The sequence below is a fragment of the Bombina bombina genome, chromosome 7, assembly GCF_027579735.1.
Source record: "Bombina bombina isolate aBomBom1 chromosome 7, aBomBom1.pri, whole genome shotgun sequence".
Taxonomy (NCBI): domain Eukaryota; kingdom Metazoa; phylum Chordata; class Amphibia; order Anura; family Bombinatoridae; genus Bombina; species Bombina bombina.
The window spans coordinates 123,178,474-123,194,160 of record NC_069505.1 but is presented as its reverse complement, the minus strand read 5'-3'; the positions used below and the strand labels follow the sequence as shown (position 1 = coordinate 123,194,160).

Sequence of the window (15,687 nt, the reverse complement as noted above, 5' to 3'; positions counted from 1 at the left end):
AAGAACATGACTTTGCTTGAATTGTTTCCCATTATAGTAGCGATAGAGCTGTGGGGCCATGTATTAGAGAACAAAAGAATCATCTGTTGGTCCGATAATAAGGCAGTAGTGGATGTAATGAATAATTTGTCGTCATCATCTAACCCGGTTATTAAGTATTTGAGATATTTTGTATTAAAGTGCCTTAAGCACAATATTTGTTTTAAAGCACAGCATATACCAGGGTACAGGAATATTGTAGCAGACGCACTGTCAAGGTTTAAATGGGAAATATTTAGGAAGGTGGCTCCAAGGGCAAGGAAGGAAGGTGAACCCTGCCCTGTTCTTCTTTGGCAGATTGGCAGCAAATAGACGGAATCAGGGAGATGGTAGAGAAGTCCGTGGCGCCAAGAACGTGGGCCGTATACAAGAAGTATTGGGAGCGGTGGTGCGAATTTAACAAGATTATAGGTCGCGAGGAAGAAACGGTTTTTCTAGAATGGCTATGGGTATTGAAGCAAGGGGGGGTGAAGAAAGGGCAGTTGGGCACAGTACTGGCGGGGGTGTCGTATTTTTCGCAGTTATATGGGAGAAAGGATATAACGAAGAGATTTGTGGTAAGGAAAGTATTCAAGGGGTGGAGCGTAGGAGAGAAGAAGCAAGGCGATAGAAGGGAGCCGATAACAGAGGATAGGTTGGCGGAAATGTTGGCAGTGCTCAGCAAAGTATGTTTCAATGACGATGAGGCATTGGTATTCAGGGTAGCTTTCTCTTTGGCTTTCCATGGGGCATTGCGCATAGGGGAATTGCTGGCGAGGAATAGGAAAGACGTGGGCGGTGGTGTAAGGCGAGAAGATGTGAAATGGGGCGTGCGAGCAGTGCTAGTTTTAATTCGGAAATCAAAAACAGATACGGAAGGAAAAGGGGTATGGGTGTCAATGGGGAGGACAGGTGGCGCGACTTGCCCGGTGGCAGCAGTAAGGGATTATGAGCTAACAGCAAGGGCAGAGGGCCCGCAATTTGTTAGGCATAGGGACGGATCCGGCGTCACGGGTTTTCAGTTTAGGAAGGTATTGGAAAGAACGGTAGAAAGACTGGGTTGGTCAGATGCATACTATGCGCCGCACTCATTCAGAATAGGGGCAGCAACCAGTGCGGCATCTAGAGGATGTTCGATCGAGCAGATTAAAAAAATGGGAAGGTGGAAATCAGCAGCATACAAGTCCTACATCAGGCCAAAAGGGGGCGTTTGATTGCGATTAGGGATGCGAGGTCATGGCGCCAACCGGAATGAATTTAATTCTCCATTTTTCTTTGTGATTTGTTACAGGAAGAGCACTAAGGATATGGGTGGTAGGGCATTCATACGTATACTGGGCGCAAGTTAGGGCTGCGACATTGGCAAAAGGGACACATTTGGGATTTAGATACACCGAAGCCAGTGTTAGGTGGATAGGAAAGAGAGGAATGAGGTGGGAAGAGTTGGTAAGCACAATACAGCAGGCAAGGCAGAGATGGGGGCGCCCGGACGTAATGATAATACATTTAGGAGGGAATGATATTGGAGCATACCCTCTGAGGGAACTGGAAGAAAGTATAAAAAGTGTAATGGGGTGGTTGGCGATAACATGGCAAGGAGTAAAGATAGTATGGTCAAACATAATATCAAGGTTGGTTTGGAGGAACACTGACACGCAGAGAGCGGGCTACAGAGCAAGGAGGAAGATTAATTTGGTAGCGGCAAAAGCAGTCAGGGGGATAGGTGGAGCGGTGCTGGAGCACCCATTGTTGGCGGCAAAAAGGGAAGAGATATTCAGGCGCGACGGAGTTCACCTGAACGAGGCCGGTAATGACCAGTTTTTGGAGGACATCAGGAGAATGTTGGAGGAAATGATCAAGGTAAGGAAAGGTCACGGGAAAAGTTTAAAGGTGTTTGGCAGAAAGAGTATTTCTTTGTTGGCGGTGAAATCGGGATCTGGCACGTAGGCAGGGCTTGCGAGGGGCGGAGGGGATCCTGTAGCATACCCAGTCTAAGTCGTGATTCGGTGGTCTAGCTAAAGGCTGGTATATGCTGCAGGTTCGCTCCTCCCCTTTTGCTCTGCCACAGGGGGGGTTTGTGGTCCCCCCCCCTGACACGTGGGATCCAAGTTCAGGTTATGCAAATGCTGACGCATTTTTGAGTGTTATGTTGATTAAGGGTATGTTATTACCCAGGGTATGTTATTACCCAGGGTATGTTATTACCCAGGGTATGTTATTACCCAGTGAGAAATTTTTTGAATTTAAATTAAATTATTAAATGTGACCTTTCCATATTTAGCCAAACTCCTGTGTTGTGTCATTATTTCAGGTTGCCAGAATGGCAGAAGTGGTAATAGATGGTGGTGTTCAAAAAGTGGGTCAATTGGGTGTAAAGTATATGGAAGCTAAATGGAGCCTCTAAGACCTTAAAAAGAGCGCAGGGATTGCATGAGAACGGAGCGGCATAAGGGCTGGGCTCCTGGCTGGAAGGACAGGGGGGAAGGGAGAAGAGGGGGGGGGGGGGGGGGGGAAGGAGTTAGGTTAGAGAATAGGGAAGTAGAAGATAAGAATGAGAGGAGGGACTGAAGAGCAAGAGATAGAAGAGGGGGGGTTGGAAAAGGTACATATAGGGGGGACAACAGGAAGTGGCTTCAGTACTAACCTTTTTTGTTTCCCTCCCACCCTCCCTAGATGCAAGAGAGCAGTAAAGACAACTACGCGGAGAGGTCACAACCAGAGATATCGAGAGAAATTGGCATGGTTAGGGGCACGATGTCAGCTACTTAGTTGGATCGCAGTAAGACCGCCCGTGCCCCCTAATAAGGGGATCGAGAGAGCTGCAGCTGGAAGCTAGCGGGTGACTCGAGCGGTCTAAGCTAGCTGAAAGCGTTAAGATAAGCAAGCAGCCATATAGGAGAAAGTTGATAAGTTGTTGCGGTGAAATCGGGATCTGGCACGTAGGCAGGGCTTGCGAGGGGCGGAGGGGATCCTGTAGCATACCCAGTCTAAGTCGTGATTCGGTGGTCTAGCTAAAGGCTGGTATATGCTGCAGGTTCGCTCCTCCCCTTTTGCTCTGCCACAGGGGGGGTTTGTGGTCCCCCCCCCTGACACGTGGGATCCAAGTTCAGGTTATGCAAATGCTGACGCATTTTTGAGTGTTATGTTGATTAAGGGTATGTTATTACCCAGGGTATGTTATTACCCAGGGTATGTTATTACCCAGGGTATGTTATTACCCAGTGAGAAATTTTTTGAATTTAAATTAAATTATTAAATGTGACCTTTCCATATTTAGCCAAACTCCTGTGTTGTGTCATTATTTCAGGTTGCCAGAATGGCAGAAGTGGTAATAGATGGTGGTGTTCAAAAAGTGGGTCAATTGGGTGTAAAGTATATGGAAGCTAAATGGAGCCTCTAAGACCTTATAAGTATGGCTTATTTTTCTTTTATGACACTGCCCTTGTGCAACTTCAGCCTTTGGTTAAAAAGCACATGCAACTTACAGCTTTCAGCTGTGTGAATGTCATAGGACAGGATACAGCTGAGAGAACCAGGGTAAGGAAATGTAAACCAGGAATAAACAGAAAAAAATATATATTTCAACTCTATTTGAGCATCCAGTAAGAAGAATGTGCAGGATACAGATCTAGTGCATTAGTACAGTCCACACAACTTACAGCTTTGCTGGATGTCAGGAGACTACAGCGTCCCCCTGTGCTCTGCTTTTTCACCAAACCCAGTGAAATGTGCAAGGCAAAGTAAACATTACAGAGCTGCTAATCATATCCTCTGAAAGAAAACAGCACTTCTCCTCAGGATCTGGGGAGGATCAGATCTTTTCTTACAGCTGCTCCTGAGTGGACCTTTCTATTCTCTTCTGTTTTTTCCCTTTAAATTTGGATGTTTGTTTTTTTCTTGCAATGGGACCGATTTTGCAACCTTTATACTTGCAGAGTTTTATCTTGGCTTTTGTTTTAATGGTGACTGGTTTTTTGGATGATACTGTAGAGAAAACATTTAAATCAGAGGGATATTGTAGCAGGATTTTAAGAGCTCAAGGAAGCACTAGAAAGGAAGGATACAATGAATTCAGTCTGAGAGTAGAGGGAGATCCGGATTTCTACAAACCAGGAACCACTTACAGAGGTAAGTCACACAGGATAGATTCTTGCAATTGTTTTAAAACAGATTCATGAGATCTGTAGAGTATTCCTTGCTTAGTTGCTGCATGTTATTTAGAAGACACCTAGGGAAATGTGTATAGATGTAAACAATAGTACTTCTACATTGATATTATTTGCACACATGGTTTATTTCATTTAATTCACAATGCTTTTCAGACCTCTCTGGAAGCCAATGGGTTAAAATAAGTCTGAACACCATGTTCTAAAATTGGATTTGATAAAGGAGGAGAGTTCATAAGGCAAAGTATAATATTTGGAAGACAAGTCACCAACCTCTTTTGCTTAGGTTCATCCTTGTAGCGCTTCAGAAAATGTACATTTGTACTATTGCAATACACTTATTTAAAAGGAAAGTGTCAACAATTATATGCACATTCAGTATTGCACAATATACTATAACCTTTCAAGATTCAAAAGGGATTTGCTTAAGTAAATTCACTAAAGTATTTGGGGTCTTTTGACTCTAATTTTGCCCTATTTCTGTGTGACACTTCCATTACATTTATTATATACTGTCTGCACATGTATAGAGGTTTATCAGTGTGTGTATCTGTACTTAGACATCTATCTATCCAATCAGTGAACACTCATGTTTGATCCAAGATAGTGTAAACAAGTATTTAGGGAATTATTCTGACAAAAATAATTAGTTACCACTGGAGTGGATCCCAGTAAAGAAGATTTTTTTTTTTTATTCTCCTAATTTAGCTGGGAGTTGGGTGCTTGGAGAAGATAAATACAATCATCATTTACTAAACACTGAGTTTATATGTCTCCCACATTGGTATTTAGGAGTCTGAACTGAGTATAAATTGTAGACAACACTAAACTGGGCATATTTAGAAGTACAGTACACTTTATTCCAGAAAGGAACTTCTGTCGGAACAATATAATTGTATTAAAATAAATATCCAATTGTTTTTTACATGATAGTAACTGGCATATTGCTCTTCAGTGATCACTGATATTCTATCATTTTATTTACTGAGCATATAATACCCTTTGTCAGTCATACACTTATATAAAGATTTGTAAAATACTCCCTAAAATGTACAGAAATACAACTTGAAAATAATGTTATATATATATATAGGTACTGGTCTGAGGAAGGAGTCTGTGGACTCCGAAACGTTACCACAATAAAATAAGTTTTATGCTTAAACCCAGCGAGTGCAGTCCTATTTTGAAAATACTATATATATAATTATTATTTGAATGTGAAAAAATAGAGGAACGTTCCTTCCTGGTTTCATCAAGCAGAGAACATATTTTCACAGGCTGTTGAGTATTTATGTGTAATGGCAGTAGTTGGAACATGTATTTTAAACTTCAGAACCAGCAAGAATTGAGACAGAAATACTTTTATATATATCACCATTGTTCACTGACTTCTAGGATTTGTAAAGCCCTCAAATCCAGGAGGATCCCATTTATCTTTACATAGAGCTTTATTGTTTAATCAGGATGGATGTATTCTATAGAATGTGCGTTTGAAAGAAGCTGAATATAAAGTGTAGGTGGAAATTCTAACTGGCAAATTCAGGGCAGCCAACACGTTTGAGGTTCTGCGGTGCTACAGTAACAAACTACACCCTTGTTGAATTGCCACTGTTTTCAGGGCTTTTGTAAGTTCTTAGTTGAAACTTCTGCTAAAAATCAATACAAATCCTATGTATGTATATATGTGTTGTAACAATGTCTTGAAGCCAGAGCTAATTATCAGAGGAATCATTATAATGGGGTTTAACTGTAGATTGACCTCTTTATTACTTCCCATAAAATAAAATTACCATTGTCCTCATCTTGTTAAAACAACTATTCTAAGCATTTTGTTAAATCCAGAATATGAAGACCAGGCACAGTTGGTAATTATTTTATTGTAAGTTAAATTGATCAGTATAAAAAGTAGTGTTCTGTGCCTGTACTAAGACCTAAAAAAAATATGAAACTCAAAAAATGTATTTTGTGATTCAGACACAGCATAACATTTAAAAAAAAAAAAATTTCCAATTAACTTTTATTATCAAATTTGCTTAGTTCTATATAATTTTCTTTGTTGAAGGGATACCTAGGTAAGTGTCTGGTGCACTATATGACAGGAAATAGTGCTGACAACTAAGGTTAGATTTATCAAACCCTTCTCTCCCCTTTGCAGGTTTGCACAAGCGAACCGGCAGTCACGATTTATCAAGCAGTGGTCTCCCCAGTCTCTTCTGCCAGGAAGATTGACAGCTCCTGCCCACGTGTGATTGGCTGTGCGCAAGGCAGTGGGCAGGGTTGCGCAAACAAGCGCTCGTGTGCAATGGGAAATGCAGGCAGCAGATCGCTGCCCGTCAGAACAGAAGCCGAGCGGACGGCGGCAAATATACACACCCCTGTTTGACAAATCGAGTCCCAAGTATTGCAAAACTGCTGCCATATAGTTCTGCTCCAGACACATGCATGTGCCCTGCTTTTCAACAAAAGATAACAAAAGAACAATTAAACTTTTATAATAGAAGTAAATTAGAAAGTTGTTTAAAATTGCTTCAACTGAATCATAACGGAAACATTTTGGGTTTCATGTCCCTTTTTAAAAAAAAAAAAACTGCAAAGGAAATAACAGATACTATCTTCTTTTCCAATGTCAAAATGTTTTGATTCATTTTTCCAATATATTTTTATTCTGAAAATAATAAGGTACTTGAGTCTAATCAAACTTGATATGAAAGTTTACAAAAGCCACAGGCAAAGTCATCAGTCAGTATTAGTGCCTCTAGAGTCTGGCTCAAATATATTGCTTCCAATACCGCTTTCCAACGAGGGCAGGGTTCATATCAGTTTCCAAAGTAGTGGTTTTAATAAGTTAGGTCAGGGAAAAAGAAAAACTGCCTCTCTTAGATTATTATATTACTCACAGCTGTGCAGGACAGTTTGAGAATCAAAATAAAATGTCATGGATTTAGGTGTTAATAAACACACCTGTTTTGTCAGGATCTTTTCCCCTCCTCTTTTTGTTAACCCCTTGCTAGAAACGGCAGCAGTACTCTGGAAAAGAACAGTTAAGATTTTTAGCACTTGTCTTTAATAACAAAGAAGTATTCTTGATTTCTTGTGTAAAAATAAAATGCTGTGTCTTGTTAAAAACATTTTATTTTTTAACAAATTAAAGGGACAGTATACTATAAAATTGTTGTTTCCTTAATGTGTTTCCAATTACTTTTTTTTACCAGCTGCAGAGTATAAAATGTATGAGATTTGCTTTTTAGGGCTAATTTGTGTATATGAATTAGCTGATTTTGTGTTTTGAAGCCACAACCTAATAAAATGGGTTGAGCTTGTAGGTATAATCAGATCTCATTAAATTATCACATTGTGTACATATACCTGCTTCTTTATCTTATATCTGTCCATAAACCAATCACCAATACTTGCAGAAAAAAATGGGAAATTAACATTTTATTACCTTATCTCTTTTATAACCCACTGGGAGTGTAATTTCTTCTACTGGCTGTGTTTACACAGTTTGGCCTCAAGGCCAAAAACTTTAAGGATAGGTGTGGATACCACAGGCTACATAAACTATTTCAAAAGCCAATATAAGGGAAATGGAAATACTTATTAACAATTTAATACATTCCAGCAGGTAAAGCGGATAATTGGGAATAAATTGAAGGGGAGAACATTTTTTAGTAAACTGTCCCTTTAACTTTTGTTCACAGTGTGTTTAACCCCTAGAGGGGTTAGACATATATTTTTGTGTAGGTGCAATTTAATACTACTTTTGAGAAGGACAAAGTAAATGTGTCACTCAGGTTTAACAAATGTGCATTTCCACCAATCACCAGACATTTCCTGCTCAGGAACAACATGATAGAACATTTGGTGAGTTTAATTATGTAGGGGTTAACACATAGTGAGAAAGGGAGTTAGGAATAAATAGTAGAACAAAAAAGACAAATATCCTCTTAGAAGGACATAAAACACCTCTTACTTTTGTCACACAAAAAAATTGTGCTTGTCCCACACTCCTTAGAGAGGGCAAAAAGCAAATTCTGTAATCTGCAAATGATGAATATCAAATAGCTGGTTTATGCAATTTGGACCATTTCAAAAGCCTAAATTAAAGAATTTACTTATTGTCCTCTCTAGGGCGCATGGGAAGGGAAAAAGTAAATTTTTTTTTCTTCACAAATGTAAGATGCATTTAAAGGGTCATTATAGTGTTAATTATATGCTCAAATCTATTACCACTTGTTATTGTAACACTAGTGAAGCCGTAATGTTTTGTTTTTAGCAGTTAAACACATGATTTATGACCTGTTCTGGACCTGCAGAGCACTGCTGGTCCCAAAGTGGAAACTTCTGTTGGTCCAATCAGCAGTGCTAGTGACACAATGCTAGTAGCACAGCTAAGTCATGAAAGGCACATAGAAGCCAAACACGTTCTTTTGTGATTCAGAAAGAGCATGACAATTTCAACAAATTTCTAATTTGCTTCATTCTTTAGATATTCTTAGTTAAAGGGACACTGAACCCATTTTTTTTCTTTTGTGATTCAAATAGAGCATGCAATTTTCTAATTTACTCCTATTATAATTTTTTCTTTTTTTGTTGTTGTCTTTATTTGAAAAAGAAGGCATCTAATTTTTTTTTTGGTTCAAAACTATGGATAGCACTTTTTTTATTGGTGGATGAATTTATCCACCAATCAGCAAGGACAACCCAGGTTGTTCACCAAAAATGGGCCAGCATCTAAACTTACATTCTTGCATTTCAAATAAAGATACCAAGAGAATGAAGAAAATGTGATAATAGGAGTAAATTAGAAAGTTGCTTAAAATTTCATGCTCTATCTGAATCACAAAATAAAAAAATTGGGTTCATTGTCCCTTTAAGAAGCATAGCAAGGTAGGCTCAGGGGAACTAGCTGCTGATTGGTGACTGCACATATACCTCTTGTCATTGGCACCCAGATGTGTTCAGCTAGCTCCCAGTAGTGCATTGCTGCTCCTTCAACATAAACCAAGAGAATGAAGCAAGTTTGATAATACAAGTACATTGGACGTTGTTTAAAATTGTTTGCTCTATCTGAATTGTGAAAGGGAACACAAAGCGAATTGTACAATATATAAAATGTATTTTTCACTCTGATCTGTAAACTGCAGATGCCAGGTCACCAAATCATATTATTCTGCTAAAGAAAAGAGAGTAGTAATCCCAGATATCCAATGTATAAAACGGCTTTATTTCTGTCAAGTTAAAATAACGACATGTTACACACAAAAAGAGAGTGGAAAGGTTTTACGCGTTTCGGCTTTGGCCGTACTCATTATTCTGCTGTTATAATGTAAAGTGTAGGAGATATAGATGCTACAGAAGGAAAATAAATACAGTATTTACATAAATCAAAAAAGGGGTCCTGTCGGTTTCCCACAGTCAGGCTATTGTGCCAAATCCACACCACAGGGCAATTTTTTTTCAAGGCACAAGATTGGCAGGATGTTTTTCTGGATGTGGTAGTTTAAAGATATTGTGGTCAATTGTCCACTGGCATTTTGTGCATGAGGCTGAATGTGGGAGTATCATATTGGCACAATGGTGGACATATTTGTGATTGGGCGGGGGTTGACCTGTCATTTAAAATCAGGGCACGCATGGACTACAGGTGGGAAGGGGGTCATACCGCCCACATGTGACTCCTGCACAATATGGGACAGTGGGAGGTATGTCAGTCCAGTTATACCATGGGAGAAACACTGGGACTGTCCTGAGAAATTGGGGACAGTTGCCGAGTACTGTAAGGACACTTCTGGATAAACATTTTTATACAAGTAGGGCAAAAATACTGCTGGTCTATCTCTACACACAGTAATATTGCAGGACACACACTGCTGGCTTTTGTCTTTATAGACACATTACTGCAGGAGAAACAACTATGACCCTTCGGAAAACAAAGAAATACTGCTAGACACATAGTGATTACTCTACTCATGTTCTTGGGCTCTGATTAAAAAAGCAAACAAAAAAAAAACAAGAGAAAGAAAAGGAGAACAAATCAAGATATTTGATTGGTATTTGATAATACATTGTGAGTTCTCATTAAAGGGATAGTAAACCCAATCGCTTTCTTTTATGATTCAGATAGAACGTGCAATTTTAAGCAACTTTCTAATTTACTCCTATTAATTTTTATTCATTCTCTTGGTATCTTTATTTGAAAAGTAGGAATGTAAGCATAGGAGCCGGCCCCTTTTTGGCTCAGCACCCTGGATAGTGCTTGCTGATAAGCAGCTACATTTAGCCACCAATCACCAAGCGCTACCCAGGTGCTGAACCAAAGGTGGGCCGCTTACATTTCTGCGTTTTCAAATAAAGATACAAAGAAAACGAAGAATAAATTGATAATAGGAGTAAATTAGAAAGTTGCTTAAAATTGCATGCTCTATCTGAATCGTGAAAGAAAAAAAATTGGGTTAAGTGTCCCTTTAAGGGACCGATGATCAAAAACTTGCTGCAAAAATCATGCAGAAATGTTGTGGGCTTTATTTGAGTATTATGTTGTAACATATGTGTCTTGTCTTCTCATCTACCACCTGCATAACTAGATAATCAGCTATCAAGTACATTTGCCATTATAATATTTTTTTTAAGCACCTCACAGTGCTGACAAGAAATCTTAGCTCATTTTACCAGAGCAGAAAGCTTAAGGTCTTCGAACCCTAAATACGGGCTCTGGGGGTGCTGCGCCAAAAAGCGGAAGAGATGAAAACTTTAAGTTGATACTATGTACTCTGAGATTTTTAGTTTTCTGTTTATTTATAACCATGACTAATTTGTCTTAGCAGCAGGGATCAGATAAGAAGAACATATTTTTTATATTACAATAAGTTAGTTTCAATATGGTGGTACTTAAATCTACTAAATGTAACACTTGTTTCTTCAATATTTACACATCTATTATAATAAACACATCTGCATGCCTTTCTGATGCTAATCTTTGCCTTGAATACATTATGTCTAGTGCTCATTAGAGCATATCATTTTTGCAATGCAGACCCTAGGTAACTGGGTTTAACATCTACAATGGGGTTAAACACAAACATAAAGACCTGCTCTGGAGCAGCAAGCCTGATGAGCCAGCCTGAAAATGAAGCCACAAGGTGCTCTGACGAGGAGCTGCAATGTTTAAGGCTACAGGGCAGGTCTGTCTTTGTGTTTTAAACAAATAGAATGCGAGGGTCAGTAATGCAAACATTACATTATCTGAATATTTTTTGCTTTAAAAGCCAGTAGCTGTCCTCGTCAAGGGGCTCTTCAAAGTTAAAGGAACTGTGTACCGTACAGTTGGTTTCCACTCCCCAATGATTTGTTATACCAGCTGCAGAGTTTTTAAAATGTATGGGAAACTGTTCCTGTAGGTTTTGTATAAGAAATAGCTGTTTTGGCAAATTGAAACCACAACCCATTTAAATGGGCTTTACTTGCAGGGACAGTAGACCCTGATGTCTTATCTCTCTTTATACAAAGTCCTTATTGGTCACTGTTTATAAAATACAACAAAGAGGTTTTTTGGTTACGCACACCACAAAAAGGACTGTTTAATCTTAAAACACATATTGTGGGAGTGCTACCAAAGTGACCAAAACAATTACAAAACAACAAAAAATATTGGTGCACATCCAACCATTTAAGTCCACTCTTTCATGACATATTTGTATATGCTTCTGTCTGCCAAATATACTTACATAGCTTCTAATAAGATTATATAAGTATATTTGGCAGACAGAAGCATATACAAATATGCCATGAAAGAGTGGACTTAAGTGGTTGGATGTGCACCAATATTTTTTGTTGTTTTGTCACTGTTTATAAAAACCTGATAATTTTAAATGAACATTTTAGTACCTTTCTCTATCACCCTCCCACACTCTTCTGCTGATTATTTTTTACATAGACATTTTTTTTTCCTGTAGAAACTGCCACCTATTCTTAAAATGTCAGTACAGCAGTACTGGCTGTATAAAAGCTATTTCAAATGACATAGTAAAGGTAAAGGATAGATTTGTAAAAACAATTTAAAGGGGTGAAACATTTACAGTACACTGTCCCTTTAAGACAGCTCTGTGGCTTTGATATATTTCTTGGCTGTGGAAAAAGAATGTGTTTTTACATGAAGCATATTCATAATAGGGAAGCTTAAAATAACAGTATCTGAGAGAGATGTCATTGAAGAGTCTCTAGCCAGATTCAGAAGAGCAATGCATGTATGCTGGGAAATTACATGTAAATGCATTTGTGTAGCGGAGCGATTTGAATATACTAATAAATACACTTTATAGCGTAAGAATAAAATATATGTTCATCCTCTGTTTTATGTATGCAAATAAGATATGTCTCAGGTGTACAGAAGTAACATTGCATTTCTAGAACTAATATATAATAATTTATGAGGTTTATTTAACTTTCATTCTTTTCAGATAAGCAGTGGAACGTTTGGTACCTTAAAGGGACATTAAATACTAATTAAATGCTAGCTAGAATTATGCATTTAAAGAAAAGATTAGTCTCAGAATAACATGTAGATGTATTTTTAAAGTTATATTATCTGTTTAACTATTGACAACATAAGTGTAAAGTTTTAGTGTCTATAAAACAATGGGAGCTGCCATGTTGTAACTTAGGTTACCTTCTCTGCTGTGGCCAATTAGGGACAGTAATAAATAGGTCACTAAAGTGTGCAACCAATGGCTGTGTGGAATATAACAGTGGTCTGCACTTCCATTTCTAACATGAACTGAAAAGCTCACAACCTCAGAATGGAATTACAGGAAAAGGGGACAAAATAAATAATGAAAGTATATTGCAGAGTTTTATATATATATATATATATATATATATATATATATATATATATATATATATATATATATATATATATATATATATATATATAAATAAATAATTTATAATGTTTTTTATATTACCATCTCAAAGTGTTTAATGTCCCTTTTAAAAGAAGTGACATTTACTAGTGATTATACAGTACAGGCTACTTTTTATCGGTTTTATGATGGGTACCTATATAACATCTGATTATTAAAGCGTCAGGTTTACTTAGATTGCAAGCTCTCTAGGGAACAGTGTCTTGAAATCTAGCTGTCCCAGTCTGCCTCTTTATTCTTGTCTATATTTATTATACCCTTTATATTCTTGTAGAAGCTGTTAGTGCATTACACATTAAACCTCTACATTCATTTATTTGGATGTATGTTTCTAAGAAAAATTGCAGCCAAGAAAAAAAAAATAGCTTGTGGGCTTTTATTAGACAGGAAAAACTACAGATCTACAATATTCATATTTAATAATTATTTAGCAATGTCCTTGTCAGTTTAATGATTTCAGTGGAAGCCAATAAGTAGGTATGCTTCCCTTTTGGTCTTCAGCCTATTTTTTTTTTTTTTTTTTTTAAAAAGCTGCTTCTGGCTTGTAGCACTATCTACTTCTTTAATTTTATTTAAAGGGACATACAAACTTTTTTTTTCCATTTGTGATTCAGACAGAGCATGTGATTTTAAACAACTTTCCAATTTACTTCTATTATCTGGGGGGCAGTGGGGTTACTGAGGGGGGCACTGATAGACATACACACAGTCATCTGACAATGGTTCTCTAGACTTTTTTCTATCACCAGAAATAAATTGTTCAGTGTGCACTACATAAGACTTTGGTAAGTAGAATACATTTACCATAACATTTATTTGTGCAGTTGTACAACTATGCTCCAAGCAAATAAATCAACTCTAGATTTCTAAATGTGGTGATTTAAGACTTCTACTAAGTGACATAAAACCAGACACTGGAAAAGTGACATCACTTTATCACATTCTTATCAAATCATTCAAACAGTACAGTCCTCCTGTATGTCTTTTTATTGAAATATAGGGTAAACAGAAATAAGCAATGTTTTGAGCACTCGTATCATGCAATAATTATCATATTCCCAATCTCCAATGTATAGCTATACAATATTACACAGAGTAGAAAAGTACCAGACCATATTTCACCTTACAAAAAGATAATAGATAATCCCTTTATTACGCATTCCCCAGTTTTGCATAAACAATACGGTTATATTAATATACTTTTTACCTCTGTGATTACCTTGTATCTAAGCCTCTGCAGACTGCCCCCTTATTTCAGTTCATTTGACAAACTTCAATTTTAGTCAATCAGTGCTGACTTACAAATAACTCTATGGGAGTGAGCACAATGGTAACTATATGGCACACATAAACTAGCGTTGTCTAACTGAAAATCTGTCAAAATGCGCTGAGATAAGAGATGACCTTCAGGGGCTTATAAATTAGCATTTGAGCCTACCTAGGTTTAGCTTTCAACAAAGAAAACCAAAAGAACAAAGCAAATTTAATGATAAAAAATAAATTGGAAACTTGGTTAAAATTGCATGCCCTATCTGAATCAAAAAAGCTTAATTTGGACTAGACTGTCCCTTTTAAGGAAAATCAGAAAGTTTTATTTTTTTGTTTTAAAAGTAACTCCATGTCTTTAATCTAACAATTGGTATAAAAATAAAAGGGTCCCTGTCTCAGCCCATCTCCTAGATGCGGGTCATTCAGTAAGCCAATTGCATTGGCAAATTATTGATATCACTTTTAAAACAAAGAGAGACTTGCTGGATTTCCCATTTGAAAACTATGTATCCTGAAGGTGTTAACAGAGCGTATTTGACTTTCTTTTTGTGATTAATTGTTACTAAAACCTCTACTATGTATTTTGTTTTTGTACTAATGCATATTTGTGAAAAAAAGCTGATTTTTATTTCATTTTTAATTAAACAAATCTCTGAATGAATGCACAAAGATAATAAAAGAATCTGAAAAAATACTGATGAAAGGGATTAATACTTACCTTAGCACGTTCTCCATGCTCTCCAGAGCACATTAAAGGGACATTAAACACTTTGAGATGGTGATATAAAATGATAAATTGTATATATAAAACAACTCTGCAATATACTTTCACTATTTATTTTGTCCTCTTTGCCTGTAATTCCATTCTGAAATTGTGAGCTTTTCAGTTCCTGTTAGAAATGGAAGTGCGGAACACTGTTAAATCCAGCACAACCATTGGCTTCACACTCTAGTGACCTATTTATAACTGACCCTAATTGGCCACAGCAGAGAAGGTAACACAAGTTACAACATGGCAGCTCCCAGTGTTTTATAGACACTAAAACTTTACACTTATTTTGTCACTTTTTAAACAACTAATGAAACTTTAAAAAATACATCTACATGTTGGTCATGGACTAATCTTTTCTTTGAATGCATCATTCTATCTAGCATGTATTTAGTGTTTAATGTCCCTTTAAGGTCTGTCTTAAAGAAAACTACTGTAAATGTTTAACCAAAATTCTGTATTTGTTTGGTTTTAAACTAAATACCGAATAGGGTTGCCACCTTTCTTGGAAGAAAATACCGGCCATGCTAATTAACATACA

General features: G+C 37.3%; 1 protein-coding gene across 2 annotated transcripts in view; it reads left to right on the top strand.

The window, feature by feature from the left end:
• Positions 1–3,551: 3,551 nt before the first annotated feature.
• The window catches only part of SPON1 (spondin 1), a 747,780-nt gene continuing 735,644 nt past the window's right edge, over positions 3,552–15,687 (top strand). The window contains exon 1 of one of the 2 annotated variants that reach the window (XM_053720284.1): positions 3,552–4,146. In XM_053720284.1, coding sequence (XP_053576259.1) covers positions 3,921–4,146 — 226 coding nt within the window. In that variant the 5' untranslated portion in view covers positions 3,552–3,920. The remainder of the gene's footprint in view (positions 4,147–15,687) is intronic. The other variant, XM_053720283.1, reaches the window with a different exon arrangement.